Source organism: Geotrypetes seraphini, chromosome 14 (genome assembly GCF_902459505.1).
Source record: "Geotrypetes seraphini chromosome 14, aGeoSer1.1, whole genome shotgun sequence".
Lineage (NCBI taxonomy): Eukaryota > Metazoa > Chordata > Amphibia > Gymnophiona > Dermophiidae > Geotrypetes > Geotrypetes seraphini.
This window is the reverse complement of record NC_047097.1, coordinates 44642086-44668479: the sequence shown is the minus strand read 5'-3', so window position 1 is coordinate 44668479 and position 26394 is coordinate 44642086. Positions and strand designations below refer to the sequence as shown.

At 41.4% G+C, this 26394-nt stretch overlaps 1 protein-coding gene across 1 annotated transcript in view; it reads right to left on the bottom strand.

Moving 5' to 3' along the window:
• The window catches only part of MYO1E (myosin IE), a 395564-nt gene that overhangs the window by 267646 nt on the left and 101524 nt on the right, over nucleotides 1–26394 (bottom strand). The window contains 1 exon segment of the mRNA XM_033920720.1: nucleotides 3323–3466. Coding sequence (XP_033776611.1) covers nucleotides 3323–3466 — 144 coding nt within the window.

Here is a 26394-nt window from a genome sequence, read left to right as displayed (position 1 = left end):
TTTCCTATAAGGAGAGGGAAACATCCTCCTGAAAGAGGGAAAACTGAGAAGGCTGCAAAATGAGCGACTGTTTAACATTTTGCTGGCTTGACATAACATGGTTTTTCATTTTTCCTGAACTGATACCCTCTGAAGAATAAGGTTATCTGCAATTTAAGACAGGTACAAAATAAATATAAAATGATACATGTTTTTGATAGTGATCTGAAGGTAAGGCGAATTTAAACCTGATTCAAGTCAACCATGAGAGGTTTCCTTACCATTAATCCCTACAACATTCCCTTAGGGAGAAAAACAGCACCTCTAACAAATCCAATATGACCTGTTTCCTAAACAACTGTTAAAACATGTTGATAGCTGTGTAAATCAGCAAGGACTAATGATGAATTCCACTCTTTTCCCACTAACGCTGTTTCACACAGAGACCCTTTGACTGTGGTATTAGTTCCTCTGGTACGTAGTTCTGGCTGTACTCCCTGTTCTCTGCATGCATAATATTGGACTGGCTGCAAACTCCATTCACACACATCTAACAGAATTTTGCCAAGACCCGAGTTTTTGTAACAGCTCAGAAGCAAAAATCAGAAAATTCAGCAGCACGAGATCTGAAATTCTACCCATCTTGGTCCACTTGCAAATACTAGTGTGATTTTATTCTAATAGAAGAAATGGCAAATTTTTAAGAACATATTTTAAGGGCATAGAGAGAGTAGAGAAGGACAGATTCTTCACACTTTCAAAAAATAAAAGAACAAGAGGGCATTCAGAAAGGTTGAAAGGGGACAGATATAGAACGAATGCTAGGAAGTTCTTCTTTACCCAGCGTGTGGTGGACACCTGGAATGCGCTTCCAGAGGGCGTGATAGGGCAGAGTACGGTACTGGGGTTCAAGAGGGAATTGGACAACTTTCTGCTGGAAAAGGGAATAGAGGGGTATAGATAGAGGATTACTGCACAGGTCCTGGACCTGTTGGGCCGCCACGTGAGCGGACTGCTGGGCACGATGGACCTCAGGTCTGACCCAGTAGAGGCATTTCTTATGTTCTTATATGCTCTTGTAAATAATCTAATTTAAAAAATGCAATAGTTAAGAACATAAGAATTCCTATACTGGGATAGACCAAAAGTCCATCAAGCCCAATATCCTGTTTCCAACAGTGGCCAAACTAGGTCCCAAGAGCCTAGCTAGATCCCAACTAATAAAACAGATTTTATGTTGCTTATCCTAGGAATAAGCAGTGGATTTCCCCAAGCCATCTCAATAATGGCCTATGGCCTTCTCTTTTAGGAAATTATTCAAGTATTTTTTAAACCCCACTAAGCTAACTGATTTCACCACATTCTCTGGCAATGAATTCCAGAGTTTAATTACACGGTGTGTGAAAAAATATTTTCTCCAGTTTATTTTAAATCTACTACTTAGTAGCTTCATCACATGCCCTCTAGTCCTAGTATTTTTGGAAAAAGTGAACTAGATTCACATCTACCCTTTCCACTCCACTCAGTATTTTATATACCTCTATTACTGTATATACTCAAATATAAACCGAGGTAACCTTTCTTTCCCCTCAACAAAGGAGGAAAAAACGTTGACTCGGATATAAACCAGGGGGGTTAATATTCAAGTGCAGTGCCCTGTCTGGCTCTGCACCCAGTCCCTCTCCCTCCCTTGCTGCCAGGCTCTGCACCCTGTTCCTCCTCTCTCCCTGCTCTGCATCTAGCCCCTCCCTTACTCCCTCGCCTGCTCTGTCAGTCTCTGCACCCAGTCCCCCTTCTTCCATGCCCTGCCACAATTTGCATCCAGCTCCCTTCCTCACTCCCTCCCCAGCTGGTTTCTGCATCCAGCCCCTCCTTCCATGCCCTGAAAGGTTCTGTACCCTGTCCCCCTCCCGATGCCTTACAGGCTTTCACTCTTGGTGGTCCAGTGTTGGGCCAGGACAGGAAGGTTCTCTCCTGCCTTCTGTCCTGGTTGACTCTTAGAAGTTTTACCTCTTTCCACTGTCCCCCGCATACTTTTCAAATCCCTGGTGATCCAGCAGTGAACCGCGGCAGGAGTGACTTTCCTTTACTCTTGCCTATACAGAGGTGCTAGTTGATTGATTGCCGCGAGATTGATTTCCCTGAAAATAAGCCCTACCCCGAAAATAAGCCCTAGCATGATTTTAGGAGTAGGTCATAATATAAGCCTTACCCCAAAAATAAGCCCTAGTCCCGGGATTTGCCAGCAACAACTCTTCAACCCGCCTCCCCCCCGCGCAGCCAAACTCTTGCTGACCCTCCATCCTTCCCTCCCTGACCGCGAGCGAACCCTACCTTCATCCACAGCAGCGTTGGGCCTGCAGCACTCTAAACAGGCTGCTTCAGCCTTGTCTGTCAGGGAATTAACTCTATCACGTTACTGATGATGTTATCAGTAATGTGACAGAGTGAATTCCCCGACGGACAAGGCCGAAGCTGCCTGTTTAGAGTGCTGCTGGCCCAACGCTGCATTGGATGAAGGTAGGGCTCGCTCATGGTCGGCGGGGAGTGAAGGATGGAGGGTCAGGAGGGGTTTGGCTGCGTGGTGGGGGCAAGGGGGTGCCCAAGGGTTCTGCTGCACAAAGGATGGGAGAGAAGAATAGAAGCTGGGCAAGGGTTCTGCTGCATGAGGGATGGGAGGGAGGGCAGGATAGAAGCTGGGAAAACTTCTGCTGCACAGGGGAATGGGAGGGAGGGAGGGGATGAAAAATGCTGCACATGTGGGGGAGAGAAAGGAAAGAGGAAGACCTAAAATAAGACCTAGTGGGTTTTTTGGGCCAAAATTAATATGACACTGTCTTATTTTCGGGGGAAATATGGTATTACCTTCAAGTGTGAACAAAGCAGCAGCTAGTCCAGAGCTAATCCCCAGCCACTGCCATATAGGATGTAAGAAAACAGTTCAAATCCCATTGAGGTTTAAATACAGAATGGTATGTTGGTGAGGATAACCATAAAGTCACAGGCAGAATGATATAATAAGAGAGTAAAAATAGAAAGAGAGTGAAAGGGATCTTATGATTAATAGAGTTTGATACTTATAAACAGCAATTAGTCCCTGTGTGAATTCAAGAATCTGAGGGGAGAAAAAAAAACAACGAGCTAACACTTTTAATAGAAAACAGCACAATTCCAGGAAAATATGTCACATGTTAGCACTGCTATATCCCAACTCCAAACTCAACAGTATATTTCCTGCATTTTTCAATGATCCAGATTTGTCAGACTGAGTTGCTTCACCATCTTGGCCAAAATTCACTGATTTCCCACAGACCCATTAAACCCACCAACCCTTGAAGGATACAAAAATATAATCATCCATGTATCGTTTCTTCAAGTTCTCCACAATAGCATCTTCAGAGATTTTGGACAGGAGAACCATATCGTCCACGCCGCTCTGTTTGACATTGTGACTCTGCCAGTGGTATCGAAAGTGACCTTTGCTGCCCTAGAAAAAGGAACAAACAGGAAAATAAAACTAATTGTGGAATGCCAACGCCTTCCCTAATGTTTTCAGAACCAAATCATAATGTGATATACTGTTCGTTAAATTACCCTTCTGCTCTTATCATTTTGCCACAGATGCCTGTAATTTCCCTCCTGACAGAAGCACTAGCGGCTCCCTTTGCTTTCTGGTATAAACAATTATTGCAGCCGTTTAAAGCAGAGTGTACATAATTGTAAACTGGCTAGATCAGGGGTGTCAAAAGTCCCTCCTCGAGGGCCGCAATCCAGTCAGGTTTTCAGGATCTTCCCAATGAATATGCATGAGATCCATTTGCCTGCACTGCTTTCATTGTATGTTAATAGATCTAAACTAAACTAAACTAAACCTTAAGTTTGTATACCGCATCATCTCCACAGAAGTAGAGCTCGACACGGTTTACAGGAGTTACAAAAGAAAGGAGTTACAATGGGAAAGAAGAAGAGCTTGGCAATAAGGGGAGAGAGAAGAGGTTAGGTGTAGAGGAGAGGGGGGGGAGTGGTTACATTTTGGAGAAAAGCCAAGTTTTCAAATGTTTTCTGAAGTGTTGGAGGGAGGTTGCGCTCCGGAGAGGGGCGGATAAGCTGTTCCACAGCTCGGTGATCTTGAAGAGGAGGGATGTTCCGAGTTTACCTGTATGGGAAATGCCTTTTAAAGAGGGGAATGATAGTATGAATTTCTGAGAGGATCTGGTGGAGTTGGGATTTGCGGAGAGCCAGGATAGTGGAAACAGGGGAGGAAGGATACCGTGTAATGACTTGAAGGTTAGGCAGGCGCATTTGTAGTGGGCCCTGAGGAAAACTGGGAGCCAGTGAAGCTTAGATAGAAGCGGGGAGACGTGGTCAAATTTGCTTTTTGCGAAGATTAATTTAGCCGCGGTATTCTGAATCCGCTGGAGTCTGAGAAGACTTTTCTTTGTTAGGCTTAGGTAGATGGAGTTGCAGTAATCCAGTCTAGAAAGAATAATGGATTGAACGAGGATAGCGAAGTGTTGTTGGTGGAAGCAGGATCTGACTTTTCTTAGCATGTGAAGGTTGAAAAAGCATTTTTTTACTAAGGAGTTGAGGTGATCGTTGAAGGACAGTGTAGAGTCCAAGATGATTCCCAGAACTTTGCTTGAGTGTTCAAGCGGCAGGTTGGTGCCTGAGGATAGTGGGATGAGGGTGGGCAGCTGATCTAATTTTGGGCCTAGCCAAAGGAGTTTTGTTTTGGTCTCATTGAGTTTCATTTGAACGGTGAGAGCCCAGGATTGGAGGTTCGTTATACAAGAAGAGATGTTATCAGCGAGGTTGGTGAGGTTGGAGTCGGTCTCGAGGAGGACAAGAATGTCGTCGGCGTAGGAGTAGAGTGTCTCAAAGGGGGAAAGTTTGAGGAGTTTCAGAGAGGACATATAAACGTTGAAAAGAATCGGGGATAGGGGTGAACCCTGAGGAACCCCGCAAATCGATTTCCAAGGGGAGGATGAGATACCGTTCATGTTAACGAAGTAGGAACGAGAACGTAGGAATTTTGAGAACCAATCTAAGACTGTGGAGTTTATGCCAATTTCAGAAAGTTGAAGGATAAGTATGTCATGATGGACAATGTCGAAGGCTGCGGAAAGATCAAATTGAAGAAGGACAGCGAACTTCAATTTGATCTTTCCGCAGCCTTCGACATTGTCCATCATGACATACTTATCCTTCAACTTTCTGAAATTGGCATAAACTCCACAGTCTTAGATTGGTTCTCAAAATTCCTACGTTCTCGTTCCTACTTCGTTAACATGAACGGTATCTCATCCTCCCCTTGGAAATCGATTTGCGGGGTTCCTCAGGGTTCACCCCTATCCCCGATTCTTTTCAACGTTTATATGTCCTCTCTGAAACTCCTCAAACTTTCCCCCTTTGAGACACTCTACTCCTACGCCGACGACATTCTTGTCCTCCTCGAGACCGACTCCAACCTCACCAACCTCGCTGATAACATCTCTTCTTGTATAACGAACCTCCAATCCTGGGCTCTCACCGTTCAAATGAAACTCAATGAGACCAAAACAAAACTCCTTTGGCTAGGCCCAAAATAGATCTCATGCATATTCATTGGGGAAATCCTGAAAACCCGACTGGATTGCGGAACCTCAAGGAGGGACTTTGACACCCCTGGGCTAGATGTTTGTAACAAATGAACTTAATAAGTAAATAAATAAGTTGTAAAGTGCATGCTTATACCCTTAAATTCTATATATTTCACTTAAAAAATTGGTGATTAGTGTGATGCTAAGTGCAATTTATAAAAGTTATGCGCACTGAATACAGTGGCGTAGTAAGAGGGGGCGGACTGCCCGGGGTGCCGTGTCGGTGGGGGTGCCGGCATCTCTCTGCCCTGCCCCACCACACCATCCCTCCCCCCATCCCATACCTCTGTAGATCTTCGCTAGCATGAGCAACTTTTCCTGCCTGTTGCTTGCGCCAGCCTGGTTCCCCGCTGAACCACTTCTGGGTCAAGGGCCCAGGAAGTGATGTCAGAGGGAAATCCAACGCTGGTGCGAGGAGCATGCTGGAGAAGCCACTCTCGCTGGCAAAGGTTTAGAGGTACGGGGGGGAGAGGGACAGCTTGAGTGTGGATTGGAGGGCCGGAAGGAACGGGGGGCACACCACTGTCCTGAGAGCCTCCTTACCTTCCTACGCCACTGACTATATAGAATCATACTCAGCACCACCTAAGCGCTGCTAGGCATTGCTAGGCATCCCAACATTTAGGTGCGTCCTATTTATGCCAGGGTCTTCTAGGCCTAAATGCCTATGCCTAATTTGTGCTCATAATGGTGGCTAAGTCAAAAACATGCCCATGATCTGCCACCTAACCACACCTACTTTTAATGTCACACTTTAGACAAGTTGCATACCTTTTCTAAAAATCGTGCTGAGTTATGCACCTTTCAATTCACTCCAATTATTAATTGCCAATGATCGGCACTGATTAAGCCCATTAAGTTATGCATATATATCAGCTAAATGTGCTGATGTATGCATATATTGAATTGGAGGGTTAGTGTTATAAAAAGGCATATTTCCCCTTCTTCCATTTGCAAACTCACGCATATCTGTTCAGGGACTGAGTGTGAAAAGATATAGTACAGTGTGAGTTGTGAGGGTGACAGGGGCTATTTGAGGTGTATGTGTGTCTGTCTGTATTTTTGTGTGTGTATCCTTGTACCTAAGCATACAATAGCCAAACAAACGGGCGGATGCAGTCTCTCTGATAGGTGCATATCACATAATAAATATTTTGAAGCAATTTTCAAAATATTATTTTTTTTAAAGTTTGTATTTATAATATATACATTTCATACAAATGAAATACAAGAAATCATAGTCTACCATTAATGGGAAAAAACCAGCTGAAATATAAAACAAGAAATATAAATTTAGAATTTAAACCCACCTGCTATCAAAATCAACACCTTTCTAAATTAATCCATATCCACTACATGACCCCTCAACAGAAGCTTCTTTATCAATAAGTAATTTTTCATGCTAGGAAGGATCAAAGTAAAAATATCTTATGGTTGTGATATTCCAACTGCAGTGGCTTGTCTTCCAGGGGTGGGAAACAAGGACCGCAATCAAGTCGGGGTTTCCCCAATGAATATGCATAAAATCCATTTGCATACAATGGAGGCAGTACATACAAACAGATCTCATGCATACTTGTTGAGGAAATCCTAAAAACCTGATTGGATTGTGGCCCTCATTTCCCACCCCTGTCTTAACCCTTCTAAAACAATTGATCAACCTCAGTATATTACCTTGAAAGATATTTGGCAAGTGGTGGTTAGGACGGAATAATGGATAAAAACTACTATTCTGTATCTTTTACCCCCTTTTACAAAACCGCAAAAGCGGTTTCTAGTGCCAGCTGATGCGCTGAATGCCCTGCACTACTCCCGACGCTCAAAGAACTCTATGAGCATTGGGAGCAGTGCACAGCATTCAGCTGGCTCTAAAAAATGCTTTTGTTGTTTTGTAAAAGGAGGAGGGTTGTAATTTTTCTAAGTAGACGGTTGACAAGTTTTATGATATCGAGTCTAAATTTGGAATGATGGACACTAAACTGTCACAGATTTCTTCTTCTGTGGTTAATTGCCAATCAACTATTACAGCTTTTGCCTAAGGATAGTTTGTAGAACCATAAACAATTAGTTTATAGAAAATCGTATTCTTTCAAGAACACATATTTAAGAAAATCGTATTCTTTCCTTTTACGAAGACGCGGTAGTAGCTTTAACACGCGTGACTTTTCATCACCCCCGTGCTAGCTGGAAAACTACCGCCTGCTCAAGAGGAGGCGGTAGCGGCTAGCGCGGCCGTCAGTTTAGCGCATGCTTTTACATGCTGTTAAACCGCTAACGCGCCTTCGTAAAAGGAGCCCTATGTATTTAAAATTTTCCTATTTGTCATCTTTTGTCTCCTGAGATATTACTGCATAGATACTTAAATGAGATACTACTTTTAGATAAACTGGAAGATTTGATTATTTCCAAATATTGATATGTGTTTGTTTCACAATCTGGGGCACTTGATGAGGGGGCAAAAGAGGGAGCCAATTCAGAATCCATTAACTTGACTAATTTTTGGGAATTCTCCCATGAGGATATTAACTTCTAGGTTTACCCTCCAGGTTACTCTCTCAACCAAACAGGAAAAAAATTTACTATACTGAAATTGTATGTTTTGAAAAGAGATGTTCAGTTTTGTGGCCATTCAGTCAAGATTTTTCCAGATGTGGCTAGGTCCACACAGCTGCATTGAAAATAATTTTTGAAGTTGAAAGACAGAGTAACAACATTGGGAGGAATTTTTTTTTCCTCCTGTTTCCCTGTAAATGTGTGCTACAAAATATTCTTGTTGGGACAAACACTGGGGTCCTTTTACTAAGGTGCGCTAGCCGTTTTAGTTCGCGCTAAATATTAGCGAGCGCTAAATGCTAACGTTTCCATTATATTCTATGGACATATTAGCGTTTAGCGCATGCTAATATTTAGAGCGTGCTAAAACGGCAAGCGCCTTAGTAAAAGAAGGGGATTATGCACTGTTTTCAAAATGAAAGCATACTCATTTCTGCTTTGAATACGAGACAGATTTGCATGTAACTGAGGTATTACATGCAAATTTCTCTCATTCACATTCATTGTAGATATCCTGAAAAGATGATTGGCTGTGTATGTTCTGAGGAATGCTTTGAGAATCACTGCTTTATATTAATAGAAAGCTTGGAACTGTCCAAGAGATAAAGAGTTCTAGAGAAATCATTCCATTAATATGGGCTGGAATTTTGATACAGATCCTTTATTTATTTATTTAAAACTTTTTTTTTATGCCATTTAAAAAAAAAAAAAAAAAAAAACCCCTAAAGGTTTATATCAATTAAAACGTGCTCTTCTTTTAGGGAGCACTCTATTGTTGGAACTATATTTTCTCTTATAAAATCAATAAAACTAATTGAATTAAAAAAAAAAAAAACATAGATAAGAGAAAAAGAAACCATATCATAAAATCTACATATAAACATATCTACATATAAACATATCTACATATAACCATATCATAAAATCTACATAAGTAAACAATTTCTCCTCTACAAATGTCAATTGATAAATCACAAGAATACAACAGCAAACAAATTCTTTTCCTCAAATGCCAATTAATAAATCACAAAAATCCAGTAACAAGCAACTGAGCTTTTAACTGTTTCTTAAATTGAATCCGGTTTTCACACAGTTGCAATTGGCCCACCAGGGCATTCCACATCTTAACACCAGCAATACAGAAAGTCATCGTTCCAGTATCTGCATAATCTTCCTGCGCTATTGGAGTTAATAGCTTTTTATTTTCAGATCGTAAAGATCTACTAGGCTTAAAGAGTGCCACAACTTGTCGAAAATGTGTTTGATGGTAAATAGTCTGATGGAACACAGAAACAACTTTATGTTGCACCCAAAATACAACTGGTAACCAATGTAATTGCTTCAGGATTGGCATAATATGTGCCACCCTGTCAACTCCCATTACTAACCTAGCTGCGGCATTTTATACCAATTGCAACGCTCTCCCTCTTATTTTCAAAATTCCAAGATAGAGAGCATTACAATAATCTAACCTAGACAGTTTGAAAATCAGAAGGCAAAATCAGCGATTTCAAGCAATAGAGCTTATGAAGTTGGTTGAAACATGCCTTAACAGTCTTAACTATTTGCCTCTACTTGTGTTTAAAGTAGCAAAAACAACAAAGGGGCTGATGGAACATCATAGACTAAGGCAGGGGTAGGCAATTCCGGTCCTCGAGAGCCGGAGCTAGGTCGGGTTTTCAGATTATCCACAATAAATATGCATGAGATAGATTTGCATCACAAGGAGGCAGTGCATGCAAATCCATCTCATACATATTCATTGTGGAGATCCTGAAAACCTGACCTGGCTCTGGCTCTTGAGGACCGGAATTGCCTACCCCTGGACTAAGGGGTCCTTTAATTAAGGCACGCTAACTGATTTAGCACGCGCTTAAGATTAGCATGTGCTAAATGTTAAGGCACCCATAGAATATAATGGATGCCTTAGCATTTAGCGTGCGTTAAATCGGTTAGCGCTCCTTAATATAAGAGATTTAGAGGCATAAACTTTCAGAGAGAACTTGTACACTTCATATACTCAAACTGAATTCTAATCAGATTATAACTCAGTAAAATTGTTATTCTTCGAGGTGCCATCTAAACTGTACCCAGCAAAAGACACATATAAAAGACAGAAAAAGGGGGAGGGGAGATTGTCAAATATTTTTAGAAGTTTCTCTCATCTCTTTTCTGAATCCCTTGTCATCCAGGCACTAGTTGATGTTCCTTATGAAACTTTTTAATTGTTCCCTGGACAAAATCTGAATTTTCTGTAATGCAAAAAATGAAAACCAATGGATGTGTTTCCTTGAAATCCTGCAAAATATGTTTTTTGTGCAAATATGGAGGATTGTTCCTGTGATGGAGATGTTTTCACACTGTACCGCTGCTGATAACTAATACATCATTGGTGACAACAGAGAACAGAAAGGACGGCTCATATATTGACAGATGGATTTACACCCCCTAGGCTGGATGCATTTGTGCTGTACCTTGACCGCTGGCAGATTTAATTCATGGATGGAGGAACTTAAATGCATACTAGGCATATGGAAGGCTGGACAATGTCTCCCCTTAATGTGTTCTTTATTTCTAGCACAAAGACCACATAAAAAGGACTAGTTTCTCTATTAGAGACTTAAACACAAAGGGCTGCTGCACTAAAGTCAGTGATCGTCGCTAAACCTTTTTTTCACAGCTTTAGTGATGATCACTTTTACCGACCCAATGCACAAAACAGTTCACTGTGCTTTTTTTCCCCTGGATCGCCCATTTTTCGATCCAGCCATGCAAATTAGCTAAAACCCCATAAGTAGCCAAGCGATTGATGCACTAACATTGCTTGGCTATGCAAAAAAAAAAAACAACCCCAAAACTAACAGGTTTTAGCTATCAGAAAAAAAATGACTCATCTAGGACCTGTCAATAACTGTGTTACTGACAGGTTTGCCTGGTTTTTATTTTTAATCATTTTTTTTCAATGGCACAGATATTTTCCATGTGTTACACATGCAAAATATCTGTCCCATTAGAAAAAGAAAAAAGTCCCCCCTGCCAATGACAGCCCTCCCTAATGACCCCTAACAAATGAGCCACCAGGAATCCCCCCATGAGAAAAAATTGGCAAGAGGGATGCCAACTCCCTCCTGCCAATGAAGACCCTCCCCGAACCATCCCCTCCCCTCCCGAAAAAAAAGGCACTCTCTCCTGCCACCAAATGCTCCCACTCCCTGAATCCCCCCGTAGCTTTGCTAGATGTTGGGAGCTGGAGGGAAGCACGTCCGTCCAGCTCCAAGCCCTTCCATGGAAAATGATGGTCCCTCCCCAGTGCACCATGTGATGGATAAGGAGGAGCCTAAGGCCCTGATTGGCTCAGATGCCTAAGGCCCCTCCCCTTGGCCCCCCTTACAATAAGGCCAGGGTGAGGGAAAGATTTGGAAAGCAGTAAGTAGATGCAGCAAGGGAATCACTGGATAATATGAATTAATGAAATCTAAATGGAAGAAGACTGAAAGGAAACAAAAACAAAAAACTGTGGATATAGATGTTCTGGAAATAATTTATTAAACACTGACATATAAAAACACAATGATAAAAAATAGAGTGATAAAAATCCAACTGGACTCTACACGGTCCGTATTTTGGTGAACACACCTTCCTCAGGGGTCCAATGGTTTGCAAACTCACATATAAAGAATTGGACTGAAAACAGTTGATTGTCTTTAAACATGTGAGCGAAGAACACCGCAGACAAGCTGAAGTAGCAAAAAAAAAAAAAAATGCTAAGGAGTTGAAACGAACAGATCAATATTGGAGCTGGATATAGTAGAGAAGGTGAAGACAGATAGGTAAAAATACAAATGGACAAGAGATCTTTGGAAAAGAATGAAAAAAAGACAGAAAGCAGTAACCAGAAAGTGCTATTTTTCAGTTATAGCTCATAGTGAGTTATATTCAGGAACAGTAGGTATTTTCCTGTCCCTGGAAGGCATATAGTCTATTTGTACCTGAGCCAATGGAGGGTTAAGTGACTTGACAAGATCTCAAGGAGTGAAAGTGGGATTAGAAGTCTGGCTTCTGTGGTCCTCAGACTGCTGCAATAAGCATTAGCTAGAGAAAATATAGATAAAACATATTTCATACATGCTTAGTAATTCAACAATACACTAAAGGTCAGCATATCTGAAGCCTGGTGGCCATTTGGCAACCTACCCAAAAATTGATAGACAAATTATTTTTATGGTTGCTATTACCCAAAGGATGTCTGTTATGCTGCTGAACGCCACTGTTCACATGGTCAACTGGATGATGGTAGATTGCGGTGCTAGGGCTGACTGTGAGTCAAGTGTAAAGTATCTGTACATATTTCCAGAAAACTACAAATACTGTTCTATTTAATATTACATTGATGCCTAATTTTGATACGTAATTCCTGGAGTGTATTCAGTTTGCATATTACCACTAGTGACAGAAGTATGAGGGGGAAGGGGGGGGGGAATAGTTGGTCCAGCTACAGCACAGCCACAGTGAGGGATTCCTTCCTTGCTGTGTTCAAATGTACTCCACTGTTCCTTTCCTGCAGACATGGATATTGCCCCTATCTCAAAGACTTTAATTTGCTCTGTTCTGCCTAGCCCCACCCACTTCAGCCTCCCAAACTGCTGAGTCACCAACCATCTATAGCTAGAATATTAGATTTATTCTGGGTCCTGAGTGAATTTTTTTTAGAGTATTCATTATGGGTATCTTGAAAACTTGCCTGAGGAATGGGTTGTGAATCCCTGGTCTACAGTAAAAGCATCCCATGTGGTGGCACTCTACCTCTGCATAAGGATGGAGCTATTCTCCCTTGTTTACAAGTGCTTTTTATGGCCTATTTTTCTCATCTACCTTGACAAGTTAGATCATATTGTCAGTGGCTTAGCGAGGGTGAGTGGCGCCCGGAGTGGTGTGCCCCCTCCCCCGCTCTCTTCTCCACCTCCCATTCCTTCCTGCCTCCCCCCCCCCACTGCACGGGTGCCCCCTTCCCCCATACATTTTTAATTTTCCAGGCGGGAGCAATACCATGAATTTGCTGCCTGCATCACATCGACTATCCCTCCGATGTCACTTCCTAGGTGCGTGGCCTGGAAGTGATGTCAGAGAGAGACAACACCAATGCGGGCAGCAAATTTGCAATGCTTTTCACTCAGGGAAAATGAAAGAGGTATGAGGGGAGGTGAGGGGTGAGCGCGTGGCAGAGAAGGTAGAGAGAAGGATGGGTGCCAGAGCCCCTACCAAGACTATGCCCCTGGCTCCCATTACTACGTCACTGCATACCTCGTCACTTCCCCTCCCCCCCAATTCTGTATATAGCATCATAAATTGCATAAGCAAATCCGTATGCACAGCCGATTTGTGCATGCAACTTGATTGTTGCCTCATAATTGACGCTAATTGGAACTAAGTAGATGTTATGCGTACAACTCGGTAGGCACATTCTATAAAGTGGTGCATGTCAGTTCTAGTGTACAAAAGGGGGCTTGGCCAGGGGAGGAGCATGAGTGGATCATGGGTGTTCCTAAAACTTAAGCGCACTGTTATAAAATACAGCGGATCCATGCAGAACTTAAGTGCAGATATTTAGGACTGGTTTTTCTTGGTCTGATTGAGTGTGCCTAAATTATAGTGACATGTATGACTGCTAAGTGCGATTCTTTCTATGGTGCATGCCTTTTTTAAAAATATATTTTATCAATTTTACAAAAAGTAACACAAAACGGTAACGTAGTGTACAGCACAAGTGATTGGTTCCCAAGGCTCTTCCATACTTCACTACAGTGTCCATCCTCCCATCCCCCCTCGCACCCCTCACCCAGTACCACAATTGACAAAATATATACCCCATTCCAGTATGTCATTTACCAACAGAGATATGTGAATGTCTTTTATAGAATCACACTAAGTGCCATTCTGCACAGATTTTTAGGTGCCATGTATATGAGGGTGAATAAAAAATTAAATTGTGCAATAACCGGAACAGAGCTGGCGAAATGCAACATATGTACATTGCTTGTTGGGTAGCTCTTCCATGCACAGTGCAGCGCATGGCCTTTAGTCATGTGACAGCCACGAAGTCAGAAACAAGGACGTGTCATTGCAAGATTGCACCATTGACGAACAACATGCAGTAGTGCACTCTCTTTGGGCAAAGGGAGTGAAACCTGTGGAAATTCACCATCGGATATTGACTCGGTTTGGACATAGCACCGTGAATCAACGAAAGGTTTATGAGTGGGTATAAAGGTTTAAAGCGGAAAGAACAGGTATAACCGACAATGGTCATTCTGGTCACTCATCAATATTGCACACACAAGAGCACATTGACAGGGCAGATGCCTTGATTAGAGAAGACGGACACATAATGTTGTGTCTCAGCTGGCTGCAAATTTGGATATCAGTTATGGATCTGCATTTGCCATAATGCATAATGACTTGGGATATGGGAAAGTCTGCACACGATGGGTTCCCAAACAGCTTACTGATCTGCACAAACAACAGCATGTGGAGGTTACTGAGACGATATGAAGAAGATCTGAGTATTCTGGAGAAAATTGTCACCAGCAAACAACCTGGAGAGTAAAAGACTGAGCAGGATAAAGTAAAGGAAGCGGTGCTCACCTGGCTTCAGGAGCAGCCGAAAGACTTCTCTGCATGAATGCAGAAGCTAGTTGAATGATACAACAAATACATCATCTTGCATGCAGACTATGTAGAAAACCCAGATATGTTCAATTGCTCACAGTTACTTCTATTTAAGCCATTAAATGTATTTTGCTTTTACCCTTGTAATATTAAGCATTAACTTCACATTATAACATAGTAACTGACAGCAGATAAAGATCTGAACAGTACATCTATGGGTCTCATTTGCTTGTTCAACCATTTTGCACTGGTGACGTAATGTACTGCCATGATCCTCACCAAAGGTTTACCAAACATAGCAAAAAGCATTATATGAATTCAGTCCACAGTAATTTCCTATTTCAAGGAGCACTTCCTGCCTTTACAGAATACAGGAATTTCAGGAATGCTTAGCTCCAACCCAGATTTACCAGATACCATTCATGTCTTCATATTTCTTTCAATTCTGTGAAGGAGGAACATGAGAATACTACCAAAATACCGAGGCTTACTGGGAATCTCAGTCAGCAAGACTTACATTTATACCAGATAAACACAGCTAAGCAAGCTGGGTAAATGTGCCAGGCCCTGAGTTTGAACATGATTAATTTGCTAGACATGTTCACACAAAAGGGTTCTTCCTAGTAGCTAGTCCAATTAAATGTACAACTTTTAAGCTGTTTGCTAGCCTTTATTTCTACTTACTTGTCAGAGAGCCAAGAAGAGATGTTCAGCTCAGAGTCCAGGGGTACTGGGCCAAGAAAATTCCTGTCATTCACAAATAACTGCAGTGGAACAGAACCATGTTTGGAGGAAGGGGCATTGCGTGCAGTTACTCAAGGCACAGGTCATTAGTATACAGTACTTGGCTTTTGTAACAGTCTTTTATGTTGAACTTTCTGCAAAAATGGTATAACTGCAAGTGGTGCAAAACACGGCAGGGAGGATATTGACAGGTATGAATAATTTACAAGGTTTCTTTGTAAAAGCTTGCTTAGTTATCCAGGTACTTGTGGCTTGGATTGGCCACCATTGGAAACAGGATACTGGGCTAGATGGATCATTGGTCTGACCCAGTATGGCTATTATATTTATGGTTTTATTTTATTTAATATTCCTTAGGCAATAACAGAGCGGTTTACAATAATAATCTGATTTAAGAAGTCCCCAGGCATTTCTTGATACTTGTTCCTTAATTTTTTTGCCTTGCACCTCTGTTTTCCATGGATTAGAAGGCGTTTTCTGGGAACCCTTTCATTTTTCTCTTACATTTTCTGTTTCTTAATTGATAGTTCTTGCAGAGTTTTCCATTTCCTGTCCATATCTGGTTTCTTTTTTTGAACAATATTATGAAATCAATAAAGTTTCAATAATATTGTTTAAAGCTGTACCTTAAATTTGCTGTAGGCTCTTTTAAAAATTCTGTGCAGGATGACACACAACATAGGAGGACTGTCAAATGAGATGTAGCTTCTGAACTACAGATTAAGCATCTATTTAAGATCAAATAGCTCACATTGAAAGTCAGACATCTGATATAATGGGGGCCTGTGTACCAAAGCTTATGCATGGGCTAAAAATATACTAAAACATTATTTAATATGTGATGCAATAATTTATTTTGTCATTCATACTAATATCGTCTCAAAGACACATATACTGCACTGCTAAAGTGAATATCCACATACAAAGCAGGGGTACTCAATGTGGGTTTTCATGATTTCCACAACGAATATGCATGAGATCTATTTGTATACAATGGAGACAGTGCATGCAAATAGATCTCATGCATATTCATTAGGAAAATCCTATGAGCATTGGAACTTTCACTGCATTGGCCAGCGATAAAAAACCCTAACACGGCTTGATATAAGGGGGCTTAAGTTAACTGGTTAAATAGGACTGAATAAATGCCGTTTAATTTAACTGGTTAATGCTGAATATTTAACACTGGTGCCCAGATATTACCTGGCAACAATGGAAAAAAAAAAAATCACTGACCACCACCTGCTGGATATTTATCCCTAAAAATCAGCATTAGCTTCCTCAATAAGAAATACCTTTGAAAATGCAGTCTGGTGACTAGTTGTTCTGTACTGGATTCAAGTGCAGTTCGATCATTTTCCTTCTGCTCTATTTCTTCGAGTTAAAAGGAAAAAGATTTTGATGGTTTGTTTTTACATATGTTATGAACTCAAGATTTTGCTTCCCTGTGCTTAAAGCATCAAAAAGCAAAGCTTGTCAAAACTTCCAATAAAAGACTTGATTACTAAAGTAATTCAAACTGGCAAGTCAGCAGAGCAAAACCACACACACACAAAAAATCAGCCTAATGAACACTTTTTATGACAGCCTTAGCAGAAGTGCTGTTTTGCAAAAACAATAACAATATCAAAAAATCAACTTAAGAAATACAACAATCAACTTAATAAAACATGAGCAAGAGATGGTTGCATTCATTATTGTACTCTTCAGATTGACATGCTATCAAAGCACCACCAATGTTTTATCATTGGATTACATAGGTGTGTTTTTTTTAAACAATGCAATCTTTGGGTGCTCCTCCTCAATTCAGCACAGCTAAATGTACCTACTTGTAAAACGAGTGGGCACTTAGCCTAATGGCTAATGCTGTGGCTTGAGAACCTGGGAAACTGAACCAGTGTAGTTCCATGTGTCCCTGGGCAAGTCACTTAACTCTCCATTGCCACAGATACAAAATAATTGGCTGTATATAATATGTAAATCACTTTGATTGTAACAAGTTTCAAGTTTATTAGGTTTTCATATACCGCCTATCAAGGTTATCTAAGCGGTTTTACAATCAGGTACTCAAGCATTTTCCACAGAAAGGCAGTATATCAACCCCATTCTCTTTCCCTTTCCCTTATCTATGTGTATGTAGGGAGGGCAGAATTTTTAACCTCTCCTCTCCCAATTTACATACCTCCTTTTATAAAGCCACAGTAGCGGCTGCCACATGGCAAACACTCCAGCGCCCATTAAATCACTATGGATGTCAGAGAGATTAGCGCAGCTTTGTAAAAGGAGCCCTTAGGTATCTGTTTAGTTAGAAGATTCTATAATTTAGTGCCACTTAGGCATGCCTAGGTGTGCCAATCAATGTGCTCAACTGATAGTATTCTGTAAGTTGTGCATGTTTGGTGGCATGGCTATGACCTGCAGTGCAGGATTAATTCGTCGAGGGCCCCTAGGCACACAAGTACACTGGGCCCCATGCCCCACCCCACCCCACCATACGCCCAGGCGGAAACAGGAAACTGCATCAGATTGAAGCTTTGGCAAGCAGCACCACTTGCACAATTAAAGTTCCCATTGTCTTTCTTACCCGCGTTACTTGCTTGTCTTACTTTCCGTCGATGGGGGGGAGGGCACGTTGCCAATCGGGGTGGGGCCCGTGTTACCGATCGATGCTGGAGGGGCCCATCATCGTTTGGAAAAAAACAATGTTGATGCCCTCCTTCATCAGGCCTCCATGACTATTTCGGGCCCTAGGCATGTGCCTACTTGGCCTATTGGTTAATCCTGCCCTAATGACATGCTCATGTATACACCCCCTTTGCAGTTTATATGTCCAAGGCACTCACACCTAAAAGCTCTGCAGTCTGCCCAAAATACTGTAGCCAGGATAATTCATAATATGCCACGACATGAGCATATCATGCCAACATTGATGGTCTTACACTGGATGCCAATAGAGTATTTTAATCCAATATAAGTTAGGTGCCATTAACTTATGCCCGAGTCCTAGTGACTTGATGAATTACAGATCTAAAAACAGATTGGTTTTGTACTAGTCTGGTAAAGTCCTCCAGTGTCATCCCCATGGTTGTTTTCAACATGTCCAGACATCTGATTGCAAATCGCCCTCTTCACCTGGGACTTCGATCTTCCCAGACATAATGTCCTTCTCCAATGATCTTTCTTTTCTGATAGTGTGACCAAAATAAGACAGTCATAACTTCATCATTTGGGCCTTGAGTGAGATAGATCTCTTCTAGAATCAATTTGTTAGTTCTTCTGGCTGTTCATGGCATGCATAAAATCCTCCTCCAGCACTGCTTATTAGTGATGGAAAATTGTGCCAAGTGCATTCTGCTTAATTTCAGGCATATTTTCTAAGCTCATTTTTTTCTTGCTTCTTTTGGCCTCTGACTCAGTCTGAAACAGGACTGGAATTTGGCACCTTGAACTTTCATTTATAACTTCCTGGGGATTTTTTCCTATTTTATATCTCACTCGTTCAACATACCTGGACTAGTCATCACAGCAATGGTCTTGAGCTGGGGCTCCAAAACCCCGTAATCACGGGCTCTGAATCAGTTAGACTGCAACCCCCTCTCCTGGAGGCTGGGAACACTACCTCCATCATCCCAGGGAGCAGAAGTCTGAGTCAGGGATCAAACTGGGGACCTTCTACAATCTACATGGTAATGCTCAACATTGCTACTGAGTCACTGGTCTCTAACTAGCCACCCCTTTTACTAAATCATGGTAGAGGTTTCTACCATGGCCCAGGGTGCTAAATGCTCTGACACTGCTCCGACACTGCTCCAGTGCTCAAAAGAATTATATGCACGTCGGAGCAGTATTGGAGCATTTAGTGCTTTAGGGTATGGTAGAAACCTCTATCGTAGATTTTTTGATACTGCTATTTTTATTCCAGTGACTCTGTCTTTTATATTGCTGTGATGCATAATTTATTTTTTTTTTTAAGATAATATACCCCTCCTCTGATGCTCATAAAATTCCTATGAGAGTTGGAGCAGTGTCGGAGCATTTAGCGCCCTAGACCGTGGTGGAAACCTCTACTGCGGCTTAGTAAAAGAGGACCAAAATGTACGGAAGCTAACAAAGATTTGTCAATAGCTACTGTTTTTTAAACATTGCTCTACATGGCACATTTATTACCCGCCTAGGATCTTAGGTGGGTAATAAATAGTTTTAAATAAATAATACAAGGGAGAATCATGTAACTATTCTGGGGATCCATCCAACAAGTTAATAATGATAATAATACTTATGTTTTTTTGTAGCGGTACAGGATGTAAACAGCACTATACAGTAGTGATAAGTATTCATGTGCAGTAGAGAATGACACAGGAACAAATTTTTCCCCGTCCCCGCAGGAACTCATTTTCCTGTCCCGGTGAGTTCTTTTCCTATCCCTACCCCATTCCTGCAAGCTCTGTCCTCATCTGCACAAGCCTCAAACACTTTAAAATCATAAGTGTCCGAGGCTTGTGCGGATAAGGAAGAGCTTACAGGAATGGGGCAGGGACAGGGACAGGGACAGCGACAAAACTCACTGGGACGGGAAAGGGAAATTGAGTTCTTGAGGGGACAGGGACAAATTTGTCCTCATGTCATTCTCTAATGTGCAGCATAATCCCTGCCCTATAGAATTTATATTCTAAGTGGGAACCTGAGACAATAGGATATAAAGTCCCAACTTGAACTCCATGTGTGGTCTCACAAGGCATAAACCAGGGGTGGGAGACCACAGAACAGACCTTAAGGGACACGACCCAGTCCAGTTTTCAAGATTTCCACAATGACAACAGATGAGATTGATTTGCATGTACCGATTCCATTGTGACTGGGCTGTGGTCCTCAAGGATTATGGTTGCTCACCCTTGGGGCAAACCATTACATGACAGGCATTGCAGTGGAGAAGAGGAGAAAAGACTGCAGCATGCTGTAAAACTCTCATAGAAGGCATAGAGTGGGAACTAGGGCAGAAGGTCATGAGGCAGCCACTTTACACTTTTAAACTTAAAGATCTCAATATGTATACTTTGGAGGAAAGGTGCGAGTGGGGACAGAGACGTTTAAATGCTCATGAGTCAAGTCTCCTTCATTTGAAAGCAAGCTCTGGAATGAGAGGGCATAGGATGAAGTTAAGAGGTGATAGGCTCAGGAGTAATCTAAGGAAATACTGGTAGTTTTTATTATTATTATTTATTTCTTCAAATTTTACAAGCATAAATCTTGACATGAAAATAGAGTCACAATGCAATAAAGTAAATTTCTTATCCAACTAGGAAAAACACCAGAGTAAATTTAATGCAATTCTAATTACACCTCATCAATATATGAAAACTGAAGAGGGGGGGCATGATGTGGAAAAAACAGGGAAATAAAGTAAATTAATAACAAAAAAGCTTGTTGTATAATTGGCAGGTTAGCACATTAACTATCTATGTTTCCGCTTCGTTCACATTGGAGGGTGTGGAAACTGCTATTGGAACTAGAGGTTTCCTTGATTCCAAAAAAATTCTGTAAATGTAGAGAGTCAAAGAATGCAAAAGTTTTCTCTTCCATTTTAACAATACATTTACATGGAAATTGAAGGAAAAAAGACCCTTTGAGGTCCAATACCAGAGCTTTTAAAGCCAAAAAAGCCTTTTTCCTCTGTTGAGGACCTACAAAGGTCAGGAAAAATCAAAACAGAGTTACCCAGAAATTTTACATCCTTAAATCTAAAATACATTCATAATATCCAGTTCCTATCGTATTCTAATGCAAATGTAGCAATAAGGATAGCTTTATTCAATATTTCCTCAGACATTTCCAGGAAGCTAGTAAGATCAAAACCGGCTTCTTGGTTCTAAGCTAAGATAGGTTTTTTCAGTGGACTACCCACATTAATATAGGGTAATTCCGTGTCAACTGGTCCAATTTCAAGGAGTGTCCCTACTTGATATCTTATGCGGATTCATAAAAGTGACTCAAATAAAGGGGCCCCTAACTTTGGACCTAGTTGAGATCATGTCCCAAAATGTTGGTTATCCTCTCCTGAAAAAATTTAATCAGTTTCCGAGATGGTTGAGTTGGGGAGCTTTGGACCACTTGATATGGAATGACCCTATAGTAAGCTTTAGAAATCGGAGGCAGAGATTCAGCAGGTATTTGTAATACCTTTCTCAAAAATTTTTTAAGCATTTCTGTTGGTTGTAGAAGAGGAGTTTGAGGAAAATTCAATAATCTCAAGTTCAAACGCCTTTCATAATTTTCCAATCTTTCCATTCTCTGATGAATGTTCAAATTATCCTTGACCAAAGTGGTTTGAACTTTTTTCACTCCTTCTATAACCTTTTCGAATTCCTTGACTTGGGAGTCCACTTTAGTAGCAAAGTCCCCTGTTTGCTTAATATGGGATTGTACCACCTCTGGAAGTTGAAACAGTTTATCTAAACGTTGAGTCAATTTAACCTCTAGATTAGTAACAGCTTCCCATACCTCCTCCAATGTAACTTTTCTGTTGTTCGTCTCTTCAACTTCATGGGGGTCTCCATACCAGCCTCTTTAGTTCCGGATACACTAGGTCCTAGCCTCAGGACCTCACCCACAGGCTGTCCTCCTGCTGCTGCTTCACTGCTCTCCCCGGCTGGTTGTTCCGCCATGGCAAAGAATAGTGAAGTCGACATCCTAGCTAGGAGGACTCCAACAGCAACCTCTTGAATATCTGTGGGGCTTCCCGTCGACTCCCCCAATTCACTTCTGGGTTGAGGTGGAGTCTCGCGGTTCTCGGAGCTCAGCATGGTTCTACTCACGCTGAGGGTGAAATCCCCTGTTAGTTGTTCACCACTGCCCTGAGGATTCTCTGGTGCTAAAGGTAGGAGGAATCTATCCAGCGTCTGTTGTCCCGATACCGGGGAGGGAGCCGATTTGAACATTCAAGGCTTCCCCTTCCTCTTAACCATTTTGATTTTCTTGGCGGTATCCAATGCTAGGCTTAGCGTCCTCTCATGCCACCACTATCTTGCCCTCCCCTCATACTGGTAGTTTTTTACAAAAAGGGTGGTAGATGTCTCCCAGTTGAGGTGGTGGAGACAGAGACTGTCTGATTTCAAGAAAGCCTGGGATAGTCACATGGGATATCTGCCATTATATTTCTATGTAACTGATTGCCTCTTTGAGATGGCTGCTCCTACATGGCATCAAAGGACTGGCTGCCAATGAAGTGGGAGTAGTTACAGGAGAAGGTGCACCTAGTAGTGCTGACAGTCACCTAAATCCACTTTATCAGTGCTGTAGATGTAGGTAGTCTATCCAAAAATAACTGTCTGAGGCTTCAGCATAAACTGCTGCAGTGCATCTATAACTTCTTTGAAGTCAACCGTTTTCTTGTTTGAATCTGAAATGTATCTTTATAATGATCAGGTTCTCATTGTGTTGTAGGGTGCTCATAGGTGAGCAATATTTGAATGCTGGTTTGCTCCTGACTCAGAGCTGGCAGATGTCCCTCTCAAGCCTTGATGGGATGGATTTGCCTGGCCAGAGCACCTTTTGATTCCAGTTTGTCTCCTCCTTGCAGAATATCCTGGATGGATGTCATGTGAGGATACAGATTGGTCATCCTGGGTGTGAGTGGCAAAGTCTCTGGGAAGATGACATCACCTCTCTGCTCTGATTCATCTACACTTTCCTGTTCCAGCTCCTCTGTGTCCTCTGCTACCTTGACACATATCAGAGATGTGTACTGTACTTCTGGTCTGGTGTTTCCTCTCTTCTCTATTTTCACCCGTTTTCCTTGGCAAGGCAGTTGAGCCAAGGCTCCTTTCTTCCGCCTATTGGTCAATAGTCAAAACAATTTAACATAACATAACTTTATTCTTCTATACCGCCATAACCAAACAGTTTCTAGGCTGTTTACACAGAAGAAGGCTGGACAATCAGCGAAATACAAATACTGTAGTTAAAAATACAACAGTTACTTAGATATATTCAAAGTAGAGTTTTGCTAACAATAGTACCCACGTTTAAGAAATAAACTGATATGGTCATGTTTCTTCAATCCAAATATTAGTCGAACAGCCATATTCTATACTATTCTCAATTTTCTCAATACTTTTTTTGGAGCACCCAAATAGACAATGTTTCAATAATCTAGAATAGATAAAACTAAAGCCTGCACCAATAGTCTAAACCAGGGGTGCCTACACTTTTTTGACTCGCGAGCTACTTTTAAAATGACCAATTCAAAATGATCTACCAACAATAAAATTTTAAAAAAACACAACGTACACTGTACACATAGAAAATGTTAATTATCATTCCTATTCCGGGGTTTTTTCAGAGGTCAAAGCAGATGACTCTATGCACTGTCACCTCAGTAACAACCACACAAAAATAGACAAATATCCACCCCCCTCCCTTTTTACTAAACCACAATAGCAGTTTTTAGCGCAGGGAGCTGCGCTGAATGCCCAGCGCTGCTCTCGACACTCATAGGCTCCATGCGCTAAAAACCACTATTGCGGTTTAGTAAAAGGGGACCATATTGTAAAATATAGACAGCAGATATAAATTCAGAACTGTGCATAGTAAGTGAAGGGAAGTTTTCATCTCTGGGAATTTACCTAGTTAGCTATTAAGTTATTTGGGCAAATTCCTTTGAAAACTGGTAATACTGCCTCCACTTTGCTAAATTTAAAATAAAATCATTTTTCCTACCTTGTCTGGTGATTTCATGAGTCTCTGGTTGCACTTTCTTCTTCTGACTGTGCATCCAATCTTTCTTCCCTTCTTTCAGCCTGCATGCTTCCTTTCCTCCACACCTCATTCCCTCCCCCAACTTTTTCTTCCTCTCTTCATGCCCCCTTTCTTTTCTTCTGTTTCTCTTCTTTCCTTCTGTCTCCCTGCCTGCCCCCTTTCCTTCTTTCTTTCTCCCTGTCCTTCCCCAAGCCACTGCCACTGCCGCTGCCATCGGGGAACAGGACCCAAACCACCACCAATGGATAACAGGCCCCAAAGCCGACGCCGACGACACCCCATGCTCTCCCTGCTTCAGGCTGACCAGCATTCCTCTCCCCGACGTCAATTCTGCCGTTGGAGAGGAAGTTCCGCCCAGCCAGGCAGCGATTGGCTGGCCAGAACTTCCTCTCTGACAGCAGAATTGATGTCGGGGAGAGGAAGACTGATCGGCCCGATAGATCACCAAGGCAAAGTGAGTCCTAGGTGATCGACTCGCTTTGCCTTGGCGAGCTACCGGTCGATCGCGATCGACCTATTGGGCACTCCTGGTCTAAAGGATCGAAGTACTGTAATTTTTTATGGTCTTTAATTTCCATAGTGCAAAAAAAGCATTTTTTAAACACGGAATCCGTATGTTCTGTCATGGTTAGATGGCAATCTAGTGTGACTCCCAGTATTTTTATAGAGTTTAAAATCGGGTAGTCATAGCTATTCAAGTGAAGTAATAGTTTAGTTATTTTATCATTTGGGCTGGCCAAAAAAAGTTTAGTCTTTTCAGTTATAAGTTTCAATTTAAAATAAGTTGTCCACTGCTCTATCTCAGTCATGATATGAGATATTTGTTGTAAAATGTCAGTAGTAAAATTATTTAAGGGAATTAAAATGGAAATGTCATCTGCATATATATAAAAGTTTAAATTCAAACTTAGCAAAAGCTGTCCTAAGGACGAAATATAAATATTGAACAACGTGGGTGACAGTCAGAAACATCCAATGACCATTTTAATCGCTTCTTTGGAGCTATTTGCTCATTTTTGGTAGTACTTAACCAGTTATTGCTGCTGAAAATTACTGGTTAGTGCCTAAATGAAAACCAGCCATTTGAGGGGGGAGGGCTGCATTCTGGGGGCAGAGTCAACTCTTGGGTGCTTAAGTATCAATATAAGTTTTTAAAATAAATAATCCTCCCTTTTATTAAGCGCTAGATGCTCTGACACTGCTTTGACATTCACAGAATTCCTATGAGCATCAGAGCAACGTCAGAGCATTTTGTGCTTTGAGGCATGGCTTAGTAAATGAGGGCCTAAATAAATAAATTCTTGTTAAGACATGCTAAATCCAGATTCGAATAACTTTTAGTAAAAGGACCCCAAAAGGCAATTCTAATAAGATAAGAAAACACTTAACCACACTAGCATCTATATGTTATCCCATACCAGTAGACTGCACTTCAATATAATTCATATAGGTCCAGAACAGATGACAACTTTCACATCTTTTGAAATCCTTCAAAACATACTGAAGAAAACCACAAACGGCACCACAACTTATCTAAAGCATAACAGTCTAGGCAAACCAAATGTAATTTTCTCCTGAGGGTGCGTCCACCTATGTTTTTATTAGAGCTCAACGTCTGCTGTTTGTAGAATGTACTTTTATACTGCTGCACAGAACCTGATGGGTGGTGTGTGTGTGTGTGTTTTTTATAGCAGTTAATCATATGTTGTGTGCAGTCTGAGTCAGAAAATGACCCATGTACTGCAACAGGAGCTGGGATGGACCTATAAAAACAAACTGCTTTACTGACTAATCTGTGATTAATTTGCAAGTACTTTGCTATATCAGAACACCAGCAGCTTTAGCTTCCAGCATATGAGTATATCTTAAAGAAAGAAACATCTACTATAACTTAGAGGTCCTTTTACTAAGGCACATTAACTGATTTAGAGCGTTAATCGATTTAGCACACGGTAAAGATTAGCGCACGCTACATTGGTTAGCGCGTCTTAGTAATAGGACCATTTAATCTTCAGCAGGTTTATTTATTTAAATAATTTCTATCGTTTATTAAAATTGA